Here is a 19,970-nt window from a genome sequence, read left to right on the forward strand (position 1 = left end):
GACACTTCCCAACTCATTCTATGAGGCTAATATTACTCTGATGCCCAAACTGGATAAAGACATCATAAGAAAAGAAAACTACAGATCAATATCCTTTATGAATATAGATACAAAAACACAACCAAAATATTAGCAAACCAAATCCAGCCAACTAAAAAGCATTATACACCATGACCAACTGGGATTTACCCCAGCAATGCAAGGTTGGTTTAACATACAAAATCTATGTAACAAATACATGGAATGAAGCATAGAAACCAGATGATCATCTTAATAGATGATCAAATTTGACAAAATCCAACATATATATACCTATACCGTGTTTCCCCCAAAGTAAGACCTAGCCGGACAATCAGCTCTAATGCATCGTTTGGGGCAAAAATTAATATAACACCCAGTCTTATTTTACTATAATATAAGACTGGGTCTTATAATATAATATAATATAATATAATATAATATAATATAATATAATATAATACCGGGTCTTATATTAATTTTTGCTTCAAAAGACTCATTAGAGCTGATTGTCCAGCTAGGTCTTATTTTTGGGGAAACTCCCAAAAGTCTCCTCTCAGAAAACTAGGAACATAGGGGAACTTCCTCAACAAGATGACATATGCAAAAACTCATAGCTAACATCGTACTCAATGGTGAAAGACCGGATGCTGTCCCTCTAAGAGCAGGAACAAGACAACGATGTCTTTTCCCGCTATTTCTATTCTATGTTGTACTGGAGGTTCTAGCTAGGACAGTTAGACAAGAAAATGAAATAAAAGTCATCCAAATTGGAAAGAAAGTAAACTATGTTTGCAGACTACATGATTTTGAATATGAAAAAAATCCCAAGGAACACACTTAAAAACTATCAGAACTGATGAGTTCAGCAATTTTTTTTTTTTTTAAATTGGGGAAGGGGAACAGGACTTTATTGGGGAACAGTGTGTACTTCCGGGGCTTTTTTCCAAGTCAAGTTGTTGTCCTTTCAATCTTAGTTGTGGAGAGTGCCGTTCAGCTTCAAGTTGCTGTCCTTTCAGTCTTAGTTGTGGAGGGTGCAGTTCAGCTCCAGGTCCAGTTGCAGTTTTCTAGTTGCAGGGGGCACAGCCCACCATCCCTTGCGGGACTCGAGGAGTTGAACCGGTAACCTTGTGGTTGAGAGCCCACTGGCCCATGTGGGAATCGAACCGGCAGCCTTAGGAGTTAGGAGCATGGGGCTCTAACCGCCTGAGCCACCGGGCCGGCCCGAGTTCAGCAAGTTTGAAGCACAGAAGATTAATATACAAAAATTGTTTTTCTATACACTAGCAACAGAAGTCTAAAAATGCAATTAAGAAAACAATTCCATTTACAATAGCATCAAAAATAATAAAGAACCTAGGAATAAATTTAGCAAACAAAGGTACAAAACTTGAGCACTGAAAACAAAATGTTGAAAGAAATTAAAGAGGAGCTAAATAAATGGAAAGATGTCCCATGTTCATAGGTCAGAAGACAATATTGCCAAGATGGCAGTTAAGTATCTTCATGCAACTCAAACACAGCATGTCCCAAATGGCACTCAACTTTCTCCCTCATCTGCTCTTTTTCCAGTGTGGCCTGTCTTTGGAATTGGTGCACCCTTTGCCCGTGTGATCAAGCCAGAGTCACTCCTGGCCCCTTGCTCCAGAAGTCTAATCACTACAGTCCTATTACTTCTAATTGCTGGCTTGATGTCATTCCCTTCTCTTTTCCTCTCTGCCACTAATTAGCCCCATTGCTCTAACAGTCTCCTGCTAGGTGTTCTGGCCTCCCTTTCATTTTTCCAGCACCAGCCAGCAAATCTGATCCTATACCTTCCCTTCCGAAGCTCCCACGGACTTATCTCAAAGCATCAAAGGCCTATAGGTGAGGCCTCTGTGCACCTTGCCCAGCCACTTCTCATGGTTTTCCTGTGCACAGGCCGCGTCTCCGCATTCTCAAGCCTGCCTTGAACTCTTGCCTCATGTCTGCCCACAGGTTGTCCCTTCTGTTCTCCAGCTAACTGACCTCCTTCTGTCACGGGAGGCCTTCCCTGGCCCTGAGGCTAGGTGGGGCTCCCTGAGGTTTACACAATGGGTAGAGGGCCAGTGTGTGGCCTTGGTGTCAGGGAGGGCTGCTTCGGGCCTTGTGCCCACTCCCTATTTACTAGGGTCACTTGCTAAGCCTCAGTTTCCTCCTCTGTGAAATGTGGTTAATTCTAGTCCTTCCACAAGGGTGGTCCTGTGGCCTGCACGTGATAATGCCCTCACCCCAGGCCAAAAACAGCAGGCCACACTAAATGCTGGCAGTCACTGCGAGCGTTTCATTGTATTTCCCTACAGACCATGTGCTCGGTTCATGGCTATTTCTTTGCAGCATCTGGCACATAGTAGGCACTCAAAACTGGCAGCTGAAGGATTAAACCAGGGGTGAGGGGCTGGTCATGTGAGTGTGTCTTCAGAGTGTGAGTTTTGTGAGGCCAGTGGGTCTCTCCAAATCACTTCAAGGCACTTGGAACTTTTTCGAAAGACACAAATCATTTATTTTGGTCTGAGAAGAAAGAGGGAGCCCCTGCAGAAACACAGCCCAGGAGTGGCCTATACTTGACAGCGAAAGAGAATCTAACCCCTGGACTCAACTCCCAGTAATGTCCCAATAGCGGGCAGGCTGGTCGGGGCTGGGAAGGGCTCAGCAAGGGGCATGGCAGCAGCCAGACAGTGCTGAGCAGGGGGGGGGGGGAGGCCTGTTCACTGGGGCAGAGACCACCTAAGCCCCTCCACTAGTCCAGGCAGGAGCTCATTTCCATCCACGGGCAGCTTTGTCTCCAGCTGGCCTGTGTAGTCATTAGTGGGCACAACGCCTGTGGGTGGGAACCCCAGCATGGGCTGGTGCTTACACTAGATGGCACCTTTGCCAGCAGGGCCACATTTTTAAAAAAGAGAACAAGGCAAACGGAGATTGGGTATAGGAAGGAAATGGTTACAATAAAGTAAACACAAGCAAAAATCCCAAATACGTCTAGCGATAAAAAGCCAAAATTAAATTTAAAGTAAAAGTCAGTGTTTATGCCATTCGGAGAAAATGACTCATTTTCTGAAGGAACAGATGTTCTCATTTGCATAGTCTCTGTAATCACAAGTGGACTTCACTGTGTCCCCTCAGCACGCGTGCCCTGCAGCCGGTGGCACTTGATGAGTGACACCGAGGGAGCGATTTCATTAGCGTAATCCTTGGTACCATATCCATGGGCCTCCCGGTAGGAACCCCGCCCCCCAGTGATGAGGGGGTCTGGAAGAGGCAGCAGTTCTCCTGCTCTCCTCAGACGCCCCCGGGCCCCAGCTGCTTTAGTAATAGTAGACGTGGCACAGGACCGTAGTCAGTATCAACAGGAACCCACAGGTGTTGACAATGTTTCTCCAGCATGGCGACTCTGCCATGTCACTGTGCTCTGTCCCTTCCGGTGTGGCACCATGCTCCATTTCCTCCATATTTGCCTTTTCTGGGGCCAGTTTGGCACCTGGCCTTGGCTCCAGGCCACAGAACACGCTGCAGACCTCCTGGAGGCAGCTCTGGGACTCCTTGAATACATCTGGAACAGAGGGAACAGGCAGAGGTCAGGAGGCACAGGCCAGGACACAGACGAAGGGCTTGGTATGGCTCACGTCTCGGCAGTGAATCCAGCAGGAAGGCCAACAGCCTTGCTCCTGATATGAAGAACAGGCCGCAGGCCCTGCTATGGAACACATACTTCCATCCTCAGAGTCCCGGGAGAGTGGGGCGAGGGATGAGGGGAGCATGTGGGGGCAAAGGGGGGCTGCCTGGGCCATGCTTACCTTCTACCAGCAGAGCCTTCAGCTAGGGCGGGGGGGCCCTGAACTGGGTGGCAGACATGTCGCAGGGGCCCCTGCCATCACAGTAGTGTGCTCAGCCTGCCCAGTCTCAGGCACATGGCCGAATACAGCTCTATAGGGCTAGGGAACGTGGCTACTCCTCTGAACCCCCTTTCCAGTCACTACTCTTCAGAGGACGGAGGGACCCCACGGATTTCTTAACAGTCACCACTCTCCTTGGCAACCTCTCAGGGAGTGACTTCTCCAGGCAGGCCCAAAATAAGGCTCTCCAGGCCCTGGAAGGGGAATCACTGGTGCTTTCCAGGAGGCAAAGGACGCAAGTCTAGGAATTCTAGGAAAGTTTCCACTCACTTCTCTAGGCCAAATTTGTGGAAACGCCGAAGTCTGGGGCTGAGCCTTCACTCCTGCAGTGCAGCCTGTGCCGCCCTGTGTTCGGGGCCGGCTCAGACGGTCAGCACCACGGCCAGCACCGGCGCAGCCCCGCGGGCCCCGCGCCGCTGGGATGCTTTCCTCCCTGTGACCAGGCAAGCAGGTGCCCAGCAGTGTGCGCTGTGATGTGCTCTGTGTCTTACCCCGCTGGGCAGCCTCCATGCCAGCTGCACCCTGAGGCTGAGGTGGCACCAGGGATGATGGAACCCATTAGTCAGGGACAGAGGAGCCCCTGATGCTGCAGCCGGAGGACCCCCAAGCCAGGGACACAGACGTCTGCCCCTGGCGCTGAGGAGAAGTCCCGAGAAGTATACTCTGGCCCCGCTCTCTCAGATGCCCATGTTGTCACACCACCATGCTGCTGCCAGGCCCAGATAGGCCGCTGTATGTGAACAGCAACTGATCATTCGATCATAGCCCCAGAGCAGTTTGATAGAGGTGGGATAGGACAGTGGCCAAGAGCCTACACGGAGAGGTCAGACTGCTTGTGTTCAAACCCCAGTTACACTACTGCCTGGTTACCTCTGGCCCCGGGGCAAGTCACTTAACGGTCTAGTGCCTCAGTTTCCCCATCGTTAAAGTGGGGCTAACACTTGTACCTATCGCAGGTGGGGATAATTTAGACAGAGCCTGGCACATACCAAATGAGCAATAAATGTTAGCCACTGTCATCATCACCCACCCGTGACAGTGGAAAGGGGGAGAAGGGGAATTGAGAGGTGCACCAAGAACAGTCACCTGGCACACTGTGGGCACCAATGAGCCAGTCCCTTCCCCACTTCGAGAAGAGAAATTCCCAGGGAGTCCTGTATCCTCCAGGTCCATGGGGCAGCCTTGCTCAGACAGGCCTCTCCCTCGCCCCACGCCTGCCTGGCAGAAGTCCAAGGAACCCACCCAACCTGGGGTCTCCTCTGCAGGTGTCAGGAGGGAGCCCAGGCCTCTTTTGGCTCTGAAGTTCCCTGGCAGGAGTGGAGAAGGCGCCCTAGGATGCTGCGTTCTCCTCAGGCACGCTTTTCCTTCCCTCCCTTCCTCTCTCCTTCTCTTCCCCCCCTTCCCTCCCTCCCTCCTCTCCCTCCCTGTCCTCCTGCTTTCCCTTTCTCCCTCCCCAGCACTCTCTGCCCCAGACGCAGGACTAATCTCATTAGGCCTTTATCCCTGTTTGCGTCATGGCCTGGAGAAGCTCAGGTTACCCTCTCCTATAGCCCTGAAGGCTCCTTTCCTGACTCCATCTGCTGAAATCCTTCCTCTGGGCCCCTGGGCACCTCCAGGGCTCAAGCCTCTCCCTGAACATTCTCTCTCTTCTTGATCAGACTGAAATCTAGTTGTCCTGGGATCTGTCTTGCCCTGGTGCCCTCTTAGGTGGGGTTGCTTCCCCCCTTACAGACTATCTTCAGCTCCCCCATCGGAGAAACCCTCTCATTTTGAATCTCTGTGTAAGGCCTCCCCATCTTCCTCGCCGGTCCACCAGGTTTCTCTCTTCGAGGCACACGATCTCTGTGTGGTGAAACCCACCAGCCAGTTCTCAGGCATCTTTCTTCACCCATCAGCATTTGCCTCAGTGGACTGGCACATCACCCTTCCCACCCCCCACCCCCGATGCCTCCAGGTCACCAAACCTCTGTTTTTGTGCCCCTCACCTGGCTCCTCCTCGTGGCCTGGAGTCGCCCTCGCTTCATGTCAGACCCCTTCTCTTCTCCCCCAACACCTGCCCTCCAGGGGTGCTGATGTCTCCCACATGGGCCTTTTCAGCCCAGACCACTCCCAACGGATGTCCTAGAGTCATCTCTACCTCAACAAACCCCAAATACCCCTAAAGGTATCTTAGGAAAAATGAAAGATGGAGCATCTGCCTGGAAGAACAATTCTGGGAGTGGAGAAGGTAGGGCAGGGGGTGCTGGAGTGGGAGCACAGGCCACGTCCGCCCCAGAAAACTAAACAGGGTCCTCTCCCAAGGCTTTGGCTCCCCCTCTCACCTGGCTCTGCGTGAAACGTAGGTATGGATCTCTTCCCTTGTACTTTTGCATCCAAATCTACCCTTTCTTCTTTTCGTAAACTCCAACAGAACCCGAGGAGCTGGGGGGAGAGCAGGGACATGTCACCACGTAGGGCCCTGTTACACAGGCCAAAGGGTGCCCTGGTTGGGAGCTGGGCATCAAGGCCTTGCTGGACTGAAAAGGGATCTGGTCCTTAGACTCCAACAAGAGACAGAAGGAATGTGGGGGGCATTTCAGTTCTGGCTCGTGTACCATGGGGCGGTGGTGTGGCCTTGGCAAACCATGACGACCTGTCTGGGTCTGTGTCCTATGGCTGCATAGTAAGGGGTGGGAGACAACACGCTCAGTTCTGAGGGTCCAGAAACCTGTGCCCTTCAGGGTGGGAGAGACCACCCATCACCCTTGCTCTGCTCCTTCTGGTAGAGGAGGCTGTCTTATCTGATGAATGGGATAGGGCAGACTGGGGAGCTGCTATCCTTCCAGAAGCCCCTCCTGGTGGCCGGCACAGACAAGCTGACTCAGCCCAGAAGAGGCTTTACCTGCTTTACTTAGTAGCCTGGCCCCTGGCCACGCACAGCTGCTCGAGCTCAATAAGATATTTGTAGGTGCAGAAGGGGAGCGCCCTTCCCTTCTGGTCTGTGATTTTGTTCTCTTCCTAAAAACATTTATGGAAACTTGGGGAAGTATAAAAATCTAGCCAGTTGTTGCTTTCTTTTTTGCTTTTTTCTTTTTCTTTTCTTTTTTTAAGGGTTAGGGTCAGCAGAAACACAACTAAGTGAACATTTCCTTCAAGTCTATCCTGGAATAGGTTTTAATCTATTATTATACCAGCCTCGGTATATTTGAATCTCAGTCCACCCTCCACACCCACCCCCCAACCTGTGGCAGTGATGTGATGAGTTTGGGCTGGGCCCCCTCCCTAGCCAGCCCCCTCTAAGACCTGCCCCAGCTCCACCTCGCGGACTGAAGTGTCAGAACGAAACTTCTGTTATGTTCAACGACAGAGACTGGGTTTAGCCTTGAATTGCTTCCTGATGCTGCCATATGTGCGTATTTACCTTTATACTATCAGCCTCCTGTGGATGAGGTCCCCAGGTGCACTGGAAGAGCCTGCGTTCACCTGCTGTCCCCTATCCCCACCCCATGTACTGCTAAGCAGAGGACCTGGCCTAGTGCCTGGACATTGACACGGATCCATAAACACTAATTTTCCTCTTCATTTCCCCTCCCCTATCAGCGGCTACTTTGTGTTCTCCAGAGCACCTGGCCTACTGCTAGGCCGGTGGGAAACACTCAACAAGTACTTGGCTGCCTCAGAAGCAGGCAAAACCAAACAGCTGACAGTAAGAGAATGGCAGAAAAGAACACAATCTGAATGATTAAGACCTTGAGCAACAGGAAATTAAATCCATCACCCCCATCTTAAGGTGCTACAGCAGGGAAGTCTCCCACTGTCACTGATGCGGGGTGGGTGGGTGCGTGGTGGGCCTTCCCCTCCTGACAATCCTGGCTGTTCTCCCCACTGGCTCCATGCCTCTTCCAGCTGGGCTGTGTGTGCAAGAGAGGAAAGAATCAAATGGAAATTACTGAGAAGTGGGGCGGGGGAAAGCCTCAGGCTGACCTGGGGGGCAGGCTTCTAAGTTCATGGCTTTTAGCCAAACTCCAGGCAAAGGTGCAAGGGAGGTCTTATCTTACAGACCTTTATTCCTTCTGAGCGCTTCCCAGAACCCTTCTGCTTTCTGGCTCAGCCCAGTTCCTGTCCTGTGGAGCCTACTGGCTCTGCCAAAGGAGGCCCCATGGTGGGACCAGGTCAGAGCACAGCCATGCCACTTACCAGTTTTGGTACCTTGGACAAAGGACTTAACATCTCTGAGCCCAGGCTTTCTAATATTCCAACTGTGGTGACTGACACGTGCCTCTTGGGAGGTGGGAAACGGCTGCTCCAGGAGAGGCTGACAGGCACCCAGCCCTGAGCCTGCCCCAGGCAGCTGTCTGAATTACTGTCCCCTCCCCCTTCCTGTTGGCTTAATTCCCTCTGGATGGGTAACAGCTGGGACTGGCCTGATTACATTAATTCATACTGAGGTTAGGAAACTTAACACTTCCAAAGAAAATTTGCATTTTAAAAGCCAAACTTCTCATTCTAAATGAATACCTAATTGGCAGAGGATTGTTGAAAAGCTTTGTAGTTTAGTTTTCTTTTTAAGGCAGGGCACTTTCTGTGTTATTTCCCTATATCTGACCCATTCCGCCTCCCGCCACCCCTCCCACTTTCAGAAAGAGTGCAGGAATGCAGCCACTTTTCTCCAAAGCTAGCAGAGTCAAGTTACTGCTCACTGGGATTAGAAGACTGTTGGTCGACACTTGAATATGGTAACAGCAGCTCTTACGTGCTCATCCGGAATCGGGTCTGTGAGTACGGAGATCCCCAGCATGGTGAGAAGACTGACTATGAAGAGGAATATGGCAAAATAGAGGAAGGGTACGTCGCAGATGATTGGAGGACACTTGTTGTTTGCTGAGCAGCTCTGGGGTCCATAGACAGTCATGGATACCATTCGAAGGAAGCCAATCAGCAGTCCACCAGCCAGCCCCCAGAAGGCACCCTGCCAAAGGAGGGCCCCCGAGAGAGTCACCTGAGAGGAAGACGGTGATGAGACTGACCATCTTCAGCCTCGCCTCCCTGACTAGTTAGAGTTCTAGTTAATCTTGTTATAAAGGCTTCAGATACCTTGCAGAAGCAGAGTGTGAGCACCAAATACCTTCCTGGGCTGAACAAAGACTTGAGTCATTTGCCCTCTGTCTTACGTCAATCAGAGAACTTAAGAAACATTGGAAACACTTTGAAGATCACAAGTAGGCATCTCAAACATATCGTGTCCAAAAAGACCCCAGTTCTCCCCATCGCTGTAAAGGGCACCTCCATCTCCCTGGTTGCTCAGGTTGAAACCCCAGGCGTCATCCCTGGGGTTTTTTCTTTCTATCCTGCCCTACCACCAACCCATCAGCAAATCCTGCTGGCTCTCCCTCTAAAATGTATCCAGCATCCAACCACTTCCCATCTTCTCTATGGCTACCACCTGAATCCCAACCTGCCATCTTTTCTCACACGGGTGCTCTCCCTCCCTGGTCTCCTGGTTGCCCACTGTCCCCACAGAAGCCAGAATGAATGATCTCTTCAAAGGAAGTGACCTTGAATCTGAACCTTGAAGGATGAGCCAGAAATATTAAGATCCAGGAAGGGACCCAAAGGGAGAGAAGGGCAGCAATGGCACCAGGGACCTCAAAACTGCCTGCATACATTCAAACTAAGTCTTCTCCTGCCATCTTGGCTAATGTCCTTGTATCCCCCACCCAACCCCCAGCGCCTGCCCTGCCACCCTCCATGATCCTTTTAAAAAAATCTTTTAAATCTTATCAGAAATTGCTATGCATTCACTGGGTGTCATCTGTCTCCTCCAACTAGACTGTCCACTCTGTAAGAGCGAGGAGTTCATCTTGGCCCTGGAGCTGTAAGTGGAGCTTGATTCAGGAGGAGACAGAAGTTACAGTATGTGAACAAATGTGTTAGAGAAAGCGCTCAAACCAAAGGCCAGGTGATCCACAGGAACCATTTATCAAAGGAGATGTGTAGACAGATCTAGAAACGGAAGGGCAGCAGAAGCCAGGTGAGCATGCCATCTCACACAGGAGAGAGGGTCTGGAGAAGTTCTCTGGGTTGAAGAGAGCACCTACAACATGCTTGTAACCTTGAATCAGTGACAGCGGGAGAGCCACTGCCCAGATCCCCCATTTTCCTTGGTGATAGGCCTTGATCCCTGAAGGCTGGTGTCACAGGTGAGAGGCAGATTCTCCTGACTGTCTGCCCCTCTTGCCCAGGCCCTTCCTAGGGGAGCAAAGAGGAGAGGCTCTGGTAGCGCTCTCTCCCCACATGATCAGTGCTCACTTGAGTCCTGGTGATGTGGGTGGAGCAGGGAGCATAAGCAGGTTGGTCTAGAGGACTGAACACCTGGGATGAGCGTGGGAGGAAGCATCAGCCAGGAGGAGGAGGAAAAAGGTGTTTCTGGCAAGGAGAACGGTCCACGCAAGTGAAGGGAGGCCAGAGAAGTCACAGGCAGTTAGGTAATCAGTCCTGCAAGCTGGTAGGATGGGTGGGGGTCTACGGGCTGTGCACGCAGAAGGCAAGGGCTGAGAGGAAGGAAGGAAGGGGCCAGATCACTGAGCACCTCACTTTGCTCAAGGACTTGTGCAAGGCCCACCCAGCCAGTCAGTGCCATTAGGGGAAACAAGTTCAAATATGACTCAAATAATAAATGAAAATATTCTGGCAAACTGTGCTTTCAAAGTCTTACTGATGAAGCAATTGAACTAGTCACTGGGATCTTTATTTAGTTTTAAGCGTGGCTGGGAGATGGTCCTCACTGCAGGGAAGGTTCCCACGACTGTACATTCCCCGGTGAGTATGAAACCTCTGAGCATGACACATCCATAGAAGAATAATTTCCTACAGCCAGATATGCGTGAGGAAGGGTCACGCACACTTTGCATCGTCTATGGCATGGATGCAAGTGGATTACATTCCAAAGGAAAGAAAACAAATCAGAGCTTGCGTTTATCCCACATGCATAAGAAGGAGCCCGGACCAAATCTGCCCAGGAGGAAATCATCTCTCAGAAAGCAAATGATGCAACACTATGAACCCTTGAAGTAGAAAAGCCCCTCCTAGGGCAATTCTGGCAAGGACCACTATGATGTGAAGGCAAACCATGGCTGTGCCAACACCCACCTACCTGCTCAGTGACTCTGCTGCAAAACATGGCAAGCAGGAAGATGGCAGCAATGGGTGGCACCAGGGAACTCAAAACTGCCTCCATAGTTATAAACAGTTGTTCACTGTGTGTCGTTTCAATGATAGGGACCCAGAAGATGGTGACAACAATTAAGATTATAACAAAAAACCTGTAAATTAAACCAACAGTCAATGGGAGTTTGAAGATTTTTTTTCCTTTGCCAATAAAATATCTGCAAACCATAAACTATTAACTCAATTATTCCTTAGGTTAAATTCAGGTGCCCATTCAGAAGTCTGGGACAGAGGAGACAGCCATGCCCCTAAACACTAATAGGGCCATATGGCTGCAGACATCAATCCTACGAATTCTGAACAAGTAAAACTGAGTGTCTGTTTGCCTGTTACTGGATCATGGATAGGCTTTTACCATATGTGGAGGATGGGTTTGGGGCAGTCAGGCTTAAAATATATAATACATGGAAAATATTAATTTCTTGAAAGGTAAATACATTTTAAAACGTTTCAGACAAATTAGGATGGCACATGATTTTAAACAGTTCAACAAGTTCAGGAACTTATTTTATTATTTAAATTTTGCTGAAAATTTTCAGGAACTAAGTAGAGGTTCCAAACGTCCATTGCCTTTTCTAAGTACAAACATATTTAATGTGTATCCATATATAAAATGACAGCATATCAAATGTCACCCCAAAGGTGAATAAATCTTATTAGTTCTGTGTCAACAAAAGCTTAAAAATGATAGTTTTGAGAGACTGAGGGTAAGTTAGAAAGGACTGATACCTTGAGAGTCAAAGAAGAAGCAAGGAAGTCCTGTCCAGCAATGAACAAGTAGCTCCAGTAATGAAGGGCTAGCGGGCGTGGGACCAACCCTCCCACAGATAACAATGATAAATTCTGGATCAAATATGAAAACAAGGACACTGAAGAGTAGCTGAAAGCAGGCAGAACTGAGGGAAGGGGGTGGGATTCAACCCTTTCAAGAATGAAACTATACTGGGTGCGATCTACATGTATCCAGCATTTCCCCTGCCTTGAGGCCCTCCCTACGTAGTTTGCATGATGTGGGGTGGCTAGAAGTTAAACAGAAAGCCTCACTCTTAGTGGATTGAGGAGTCATCAGGGTGGGGATTCAGAGTGGTTGAAAATGTTTGAGGAAAATTCCAGAAAGGTGGGAGCCCAGAGCAAGGAGGTCTAAATCTATGTATAAACCCCACTTAAACCCTTGGCTGACCCATGAATTATGCCTGTGGGGGAGAATCTCCAAATAGTCCACTAATAAGCAACTGCTGGAAAGCAGAAAAAGATTTCAGCTCCTGCCTACAGTGGGGGAGACAAAAATTGGACTTTGAATCTCATCAGATTAGAGGGGCTATCTAACCACCTCAGGCTTTTCATTGAAACCCCTGAATATCTGTGCCTTAGATACTATATCCCAGGACTAAGAATTTGCTGTAGGACTAGGGCAAGACTGAAACAGACCCACCCTAACAAAGTGTAAAACCAGGCTTCCACAGTTTAAGATGATCAGCTAGTAACTTACCTGCATGCTTGAACAAAAACCAATACTCTTCAGAGGAACATGATATAGAGTCTTTACAATATATTATCCACAATGTTCAGTATACAATAAAATGTACTAAGCATGTGAAGAAATAAGAAAATGTGGCCTATAGTCAAGAAAAAAAGTAATCAATAGAAACTGACCCCAAGATGACTCAGGTATTAAAATGAGCAGATGAGGACCTCAAAAGCAGTTATTAAATCTACATTAAAAGACTTAAAGGAAATGATGATTATGAAGTAACAGATAGGAAATTATGACAGAAAATTGGAAACCATAAAAACTTTAAAAAGAAACCAAGTAGAAATTCCAGAACTAAAATTCCAGTTCTATATATGAAATGAAAATTTCACTGGATGGCTTTAACAGATTGGAAACGGCAGAATAAAGGGTCAATAAACCTAACGACAGGCTGATAGAAATCTAAACTGAGGAACACAGAGAAAATTTTTTAAAAAAATAAACAGAGCTTCACTGATCTGTGGGACAATATCAAAGGGGCTAATATGTTTGTAGAGTCTCCCCCAAATAGGAGAGATGGAGCAGAAAAATATGCAAAGAAATAATGGTCAATAATATCCTCAATTTGATGAAAATGATTAATTTACAGATTCATAACCTTAGCAAACTCCAATCAGGATAAACACACACATGCACACACACTCTTAAGCACAACATAATAAAACTGCTAAAAACCAAAAATGAAGAGAACATCTTGAAAGCCGTACAAAAAAAGATACACTAAGTACAGGGAGCAGTACTATGAATTATGGCTGACTTCTCATCAGAAACAAGAGGACACGAGAAAATGGCAGAGCATCTTTAAAGTGGTAAAAGGAAAATATTATCAACCCAGAATTCTATATCCAGCAAAAATATTCTTCAAAAATAAAGATGGGACATGGGATAGGGGTTAAGGATGGGTGAAAGGGGCAGGGATTAAGAAACACAAATTGGTTGTTATACAGTATTCATGGGCATGTAGGGTATAGCATAAGGAACATAGTCAATAATATTGTAATAACTAGATATGGTTCCAGATAGGTACTAGATCTATCAGGGTGACAGATGGCAATGGGGTTGGGGGTTGGGTAGTTGGTAGTTAATGCAGAATGGGAAATATAATCAACAATGTTGTAAGGTTCATGTAAGGTGGCAGATGGGCACTGGACTTATCAGGGGGATCACATCATAGACTGTGTAGATGCCTGACCAATGTGCTATACACCTGAAGAGCTGAAGTAGAACAATATTGAATGTCAACTATTACTAAATATATAGGTGTATATAGTTACAGTATGTGGAGTACAACATAGGGAAGACAGTCGATGGTATTGTAACAGCTGTATAAGATGTCTGAGGGGTAGTAGCTTGGGGGGTGGGTTATCACTTTCTGAAGGGTTTAAATGTCTATTATGTTGCTTTGTACAACTGAAACTAATAAAAAAATTAAAAGAAATAAAGATGGAATAAAAACATTTTCTGATAAAAACTGAGAGAATCTGTCACCAGCAGACCTGCATTACAAGACATGCTGAAGAAAGTCCTTTAGGGTAAAGGGAAATGACACAGATGGAAACTCAAACCAAAAGAAGGAATAATGAACACCCAGATCATAAAATATATGGGTAAATATAAAATACTATTTTATTTTCTTATTTTAATTTGTTTAAAAAGGCAATTGGCTACTTAAAACAAAAATATATATATACCACTATAACTATATTGTAAGGTTTATAATGTAAATGGATATAAAAACATGACAACAATAACAAAAGATGGAAGGGGAAATGGCATATACTGTTACAGTGTACTTACATTTTACAAAAAATGGTACAATATTAACTTTAAGTAGACTGTTAGAGATTAAGAATGCCTATTGTAATGCCTAGAGCAACCAAAAGAAATTGAAATGGAATATTAAAAACTATTTCCAACCATATTAATGATTCATTAATTTGTTTAAAAAGGCAATTGGTTAGATTAAAAAAATCAAGATCTAACTATATATGCTCTACAAGGGACTAACTTTAAATATATTTATAGATTAAAAGTAAAAGGTGTTACAAACACTAAGCATAAGAAAGCTGGTGTGGGCTTTATGAATAATGAAGTAAACCTTAAGACAAGAAGTATTATCAGAGGTAAAATAGGACATTTCATAATGATGAAAGAGTTAATTCCTCAGGAAGCCATACAAGGATAAATGAGTAAGCACCTAATACCAGAACTTCAATGCATATAAAACAAAACAATAAAACAAAAACAACAACAAAAACAAAACAAAAATGACAGAACTATAGCAAGGGAGAAATAGACAATGACACAATCATAAATGAAGATGTTAATACCCTTCTCTCAGTACAGAATATACTGAGAGTATACATGTATATATATAATCTACACACTAAATATATAACATGTAATAGAACTAAGCAAAACTTAAGTATACAAAAGTATCAATAAATTTCAAGAGGTTAAAATCTCATAAAGTGTGTTCTTGGATCACAGTGGAAGCAAATTAAAATCACTAATAATAATAGGAAAGTGCCAAATACTTAGAAATGTAACAGCATACTTCTAAATAATCCATAATCAAAGAAAAAAATCACAAAGAAATTACACAATATTTTGAAGTGAATGAAAATGAAGACACAACACATAAAAATTTGTGGTGTGCAGCTGAAGCAGAACTTGGAGGGAAATTTATAGCTTTAAATGGCAATAGTAAAAATAGGAAAGGTTTTAAACCAATGATCTGAATTTCTACTTTAAGAAGCTAGAAAAAAGAAGAGCAGAGCAAATCCAAAGTAAATAGAAAAATGGAATAAACAGAAGTGAATGGGAAAAAACCCCCAGAGGAATAAACAAATCCAAAAGTTGGTTCTTTGGAAATATTATTAAAATTGATAAACCCCTAGGCAAGCTTAATTAGAGAAAAAGAGAAAAATCCATAAATTGCTAATATCAACAATGAAAGAGGGATAATTAGTACAGACCCTACAGATATTTAAAGGATAATAAGGTAAAATTATGGGAGGTGCTAGGAGCCATCTCAGTGAGGATGCTTCTGAACATCTTGCTCATTGGCATACGGGGGGTTGGAAAAATCACACTAGGCTAAGAACTTGCAGCAAGATCAGGACTGAAATACATTACTTGGGTGATTTAGCTGGAGAAGTCTGATCACTCCATATAATGCAGGCTACTGGCAAGATGGCTGCTCCCAAGAGAACGCCAAAAGATGTAGAGATGATGGCAGAAAGCCAGAAGGATATGGGAATTACAGAATATGAGCCAGAAGTTATAAATCAGATGTTAGAGTTTGCTTTCTGATATGTGACTACAATTCTAGATGATGCAGACATTTTCCAGGCCGTGCTAAGAAAGCTACTATTGATGCAGATAAAGTGCATTTGGCAAACCACTGTCATCCTGACCACTCTTTCACCTTGCCTCCACTAAGAGATTTCTGTAAAATTAAATATTGCAAGGCAAAGAAATCAAATCCCTTTACCACTGGTCAAGTCATATTCAGGTTGTAGATTGCCACAAGATAGAAATTGCTTAACTGTTCCAAACTAGAGACTTAAGTCTTTACAAAAAAATGTATTTAATCCTGCAGGCAGAATTACAGTTCCACTCGGTTCAGTTACTAGCAGACCAAGTACTCCTGCACTAGGCACAATAATCCCACAAATCATGTCTGTTTCAACTAAAGCAGGGACTCCAAAATCCCCCAGAGGGCCAGGTTAACAGTACAGATGCCTGATTCACAGTCCCTATCTGTAAAAGCATCAATTCTTGCAACATCAGCAGTTCAGAATGTTCTGATTAACACATGATTAATTGGGTCCAAAATCATTCTTTTTTTTTTTTTTTTCCCCCGTGAAAAAAATTTTATATTTAGAAATAGCCAGCTGGACTCAGTTTAGATGATCCCAATTTTGTTGGCAACATCCAAAGCACCATAGTCAGGAGCCAGTGGAACATATGCCTTCTTCTCTTATCAGACCCGATCAGACCTTGGCCACAGTGTCACAGAGCTTCTTCACAGCCTGTTTGATCTGGTGCTCGCTGGCCTTGACATCCATCCACAATGAACACAAGTGTATTGCTGTCTCCTATCTTCTTCATGGCCGACTCGGTAGTTATGGGGAATTGGATGATGGCACAGCGGTCAAGCTTGTTTCTCCTGGGGGTACTCTTCGGAAGATATGTGGGCTGCCTTCAGAGCCGCAGTGTCTTAGCCTTTGGAAGGTGGGTGATGCATGGATCTTCTTTTTGTGGATGCCTTTCAGCACCGTTTTCTTTGCTTTCAAAGCCCTTGCTTTGGCTTTGAGAGGGGCAGCGGCTTCCTGCTTCGCCTTTGGCGTCATCTTCGTGAAAAGCCAAAATCATTCTTATTACCACTAACACAGCATCACCATAAAATAATGCCAATAAACAATCAAATGAATTGAAAAGAAAACAATGATGATGATGATGGCTATGGTAACTTGCAGTTGAGCTTTGATGTATACAACATGTACACTTGGTCTTGAGTCCACTGTACTAAAATTAAACATGCATACTAGATGTTATCAAGTTGTGTTTTAGAAAACTTAAATAGTATTTAATGAGTGAATATAGTTACCGCACTTTTCAAATGAGACGTTGGGTTTTCTTTAATAGGAATAGTAATAGGTTTTCATCAGCCTTTAAGTGTAAAATATAAAGTTGTCATTCATCAAAAAAAAGAAAAGAAAAATTATGAACTAGCAATAACTAACAATTCAGATGAAATGGACAAATACCTTGAAAAATTCAACACAGCCTACAGAAAACCTCAATAGCCATACATCTATTAAAACCGAGTTCATAACATTAATAAAAATATTACCATGAAGAACACTACATATCTACAAAGTTTCATGGCTGAATTCTACCAAACATTTATAAAGAAATAATACTAATCTCACACAAACTCTTTCAGAAAACAGAAGAGTTAGCAATTCTCAAATCATTTTATGAGGGCAGACTAACCCTCAAACCAAATACTGTCAAAGACATTATAAGAAAATTATCAGTATCTCTCATAAATACAGATGGAAAAATCTTTAACAAAATATTAACAAATCAAACCAACTAACATACAAAAGAGAATACAACATGACCAAACAGGGTTTTGCTCAGGTTTATAAGGTTGGTTTAACACTCAAAAATTCAATAATTGAAATTCACTGCATTAACAGCGTAAGAGAGAAAAACATATGATCATTCTAATACGTGCAAAAAAAAACACTGGACACAATTCAACATCCTAGGATATTCTAGTTCACTTTTGGAAGATTTTTGCTTAGCCTTTTAGCCTTTCACAATGCACAGCTTCGGAATTCAACCAAGTCTTGGGGGGGAGCCTTGTGTATGTTTGAGGCCTCTCAATTTGGAGCTTGAGCTCCACGAGACTGCCAAAGGTTGTACAAGTAACTCTGTCTCCTAGTAGTGGCCTTTGTCTGGAATTTTCATCTAGTCCTTGTTGCTTTGGAGTGTCTTAGGAACAGAAGAGAATTTCCTCAACCTGCCTAAACCAGAAACAAACAAACAAAAAAACAACGAAAAACCCTACAGCTAATTATACTTAATGGTGAGAGATTAAACACTTCTCTGAGATTGAGAATAATGCAAAGGTTTACTTTCACCACTTCTATTGAACACTGTATCCAGTCACAGCCAGTGCAACAAAGCAAGAAAAAGAAAATACTTATAGATTGTAAAGGAAGAAGCCTATTTTTATTCATGAAGGTATGATTGTGTACATAGAAAATTCCAAGGAATCTACAAAATATGAGTAGCTACTAGAACCAATAAGTCAATTTCGTAAGGTTCACGGTATCAATGTGAATTAAAAAAATCAATTGTATTTCTTTATACTAATAGCTAACAGTCGGTAATTTATAACAATTCCATCAAAAACAAAAAATTCTTAGGAATAATGTGTAACATCTCCACACTGAAAACTAGAAAACAGAGAAATTAGAGAAGATTGAAGTAAAGAGAGATGTGCCAAGGTCACAGACTAGAAGATTCAATCTTAAGGTGTTCATTCTCGCCATACTGATTATAGATCCAATACAATCCCAATAAAAATCCCCAAATACTTCTTAAAATTGACAAGTTGAGTCCAAAAATTATATGGAAAAGCAAAAGATCTAAAATAGCTAATTTTGAAGAATAAAGTTGGAGGACTCATACTACCTAATTCAAGACTTACTATAAAGAGAGTTTAGTGATGCCAGACATACAGATTAATGGAAATAGAGTCCAAATAGATCTACACATATGTGGTCAACTGATATTAGCCAAAGGAGCCAAAATGTTGGTGAGGATATGGAGCAACTAGAAATTGTCACACATTGCTCATGGGAATTAAATGAGTGCAACCATTTTGGAAAACAGTTTGGCAGTTTCTCATAAAGTTGCAGGATCAAAATCAACGTACACTAACAATGAATTATCTGAAAAAGAAATAAAGAAAACAATCCCATGTACAATAGCATCAAAAACAGTAAAATACTTAGGAATATATTTAACCAAGGAGGAGAAGATCTTTACACTGAAAACTATACTAAGACACGGATGAAAGACATTGAAGATATAAATACAAAGGTATGCTGTTCATGGATTAGATGAATTAATATTGTTAAAATATCCATATTACCCAAAGCTATCTACAGATTCAATGCAATCCTTATCAACTTTCCGAAGGCATTTTTTTACAGAAATAGAAAAAAAAGTCCTAAAATTCGTTTGGAACCACAAAAGACCCTGAATAGCCAAAGCAATTCTGAGGAAAAAAAACAACAACAAAGCTGGAGGCATCAAACTTCTAATTTCAAACTATTACAAAGCAATAGTAATCAAAACAGTGTATTACTGACACAACAACAGATACATATGCATTTCTCTAACAATTAAGTTCTGAACTCATCCTAGAAAAAGTGCTCCCTACCTCATTGCTGAATATCACTACGGTCACCTTCGAAGTTCTCCCCTTGGGAAGCTATGCACCTACACCAGTGCCTAGTCCACCCTTCAAAGCAATTTGGGAACTCTTTTTCTGGAATGGCCATCAGAGCTGTCATATTACCCTTGATGCCCTGAATGTCATCAAAATGTCTTCCTTTCAATATTGCCTTTATCTGATTCAGGTAAAGAAAGAAGTCACTGGGGGCCAGATCAGGTGAGTAGGGAGGGTGTTCCAATACAGTTATTTGTTCACTGGCTAAAAACTCCCTCACAGACAGTGCTGTGTGAGCTGGTGCATTGTCGTGATGCAAGAGCCA

The 19,970-nt window shown here is 44.2% G+C and overlaps 1 protein-coding gene and 1 pseudogene across 8 annotated transcripts in view; one reads left to right on the forward strand and one right to left on the reverse strand.

Annotated features, from left to right (window-relative positions):
• Window positions 1-913: 913 nt before the first annotated feature.
• Window positions 914-19,970, reverse strand: part of LOC109433834 (sodium/glucose cotransporter 1) — an 86,891-nt gene continuing 67,834 nt past the window's right edge. For 7 of the 8 annotated variants that reach the window (XM_074321431.1, XM_074321429.1, XM_074321430.1 and 4 more), the window contains 4 exons: window positions 11,062-11,230; window positions 8,662-8,877; window positions 6,251-6,350; window positions 915-3,586 (listed from right to left, as the gene is read on the reverse strand). In XM_074321431.1, coding sequence (XP_074177532.1) covers window positions 3,342-3,586; window positions 6,251-6,350; window positions 8,662-8,877; window positions 11,062-11,230 — 730 coding nt within the window. In that variant the 3' untranslated portion in view covers window positions 915-3,341. Of the gene's footprint in view, window positions 3,587-6,250; window positions 6,351-8,661; window positions 8,878-11,061; window positions 11,231-19,970 lie in introns of all 8 variants that reach the window. The other variant, XM_074321432.1, reaches the window with a different exon arrangement.
• Window positions 14,399-19,349, forward strand: LOC141569224 (transcription initiation factor TFIID subunit 9-like; annotated as a pseudogene).

The sequence above is a fragment of the Rhinolophus sinicus genome, linkage group LG16 (genome assembly GCF_036562045.2).
Source record: "Rhinolophus sinicus isolate RSC01 linkage group LG16, ASM3656204v1, whole genome shotgun sequence".
NCBI lineage: Eukaryota > Metazoa > Chordata > Mammalia > Chiroptera > Rhinolophidae > Rhinolophus > Rhinolophus sinicus.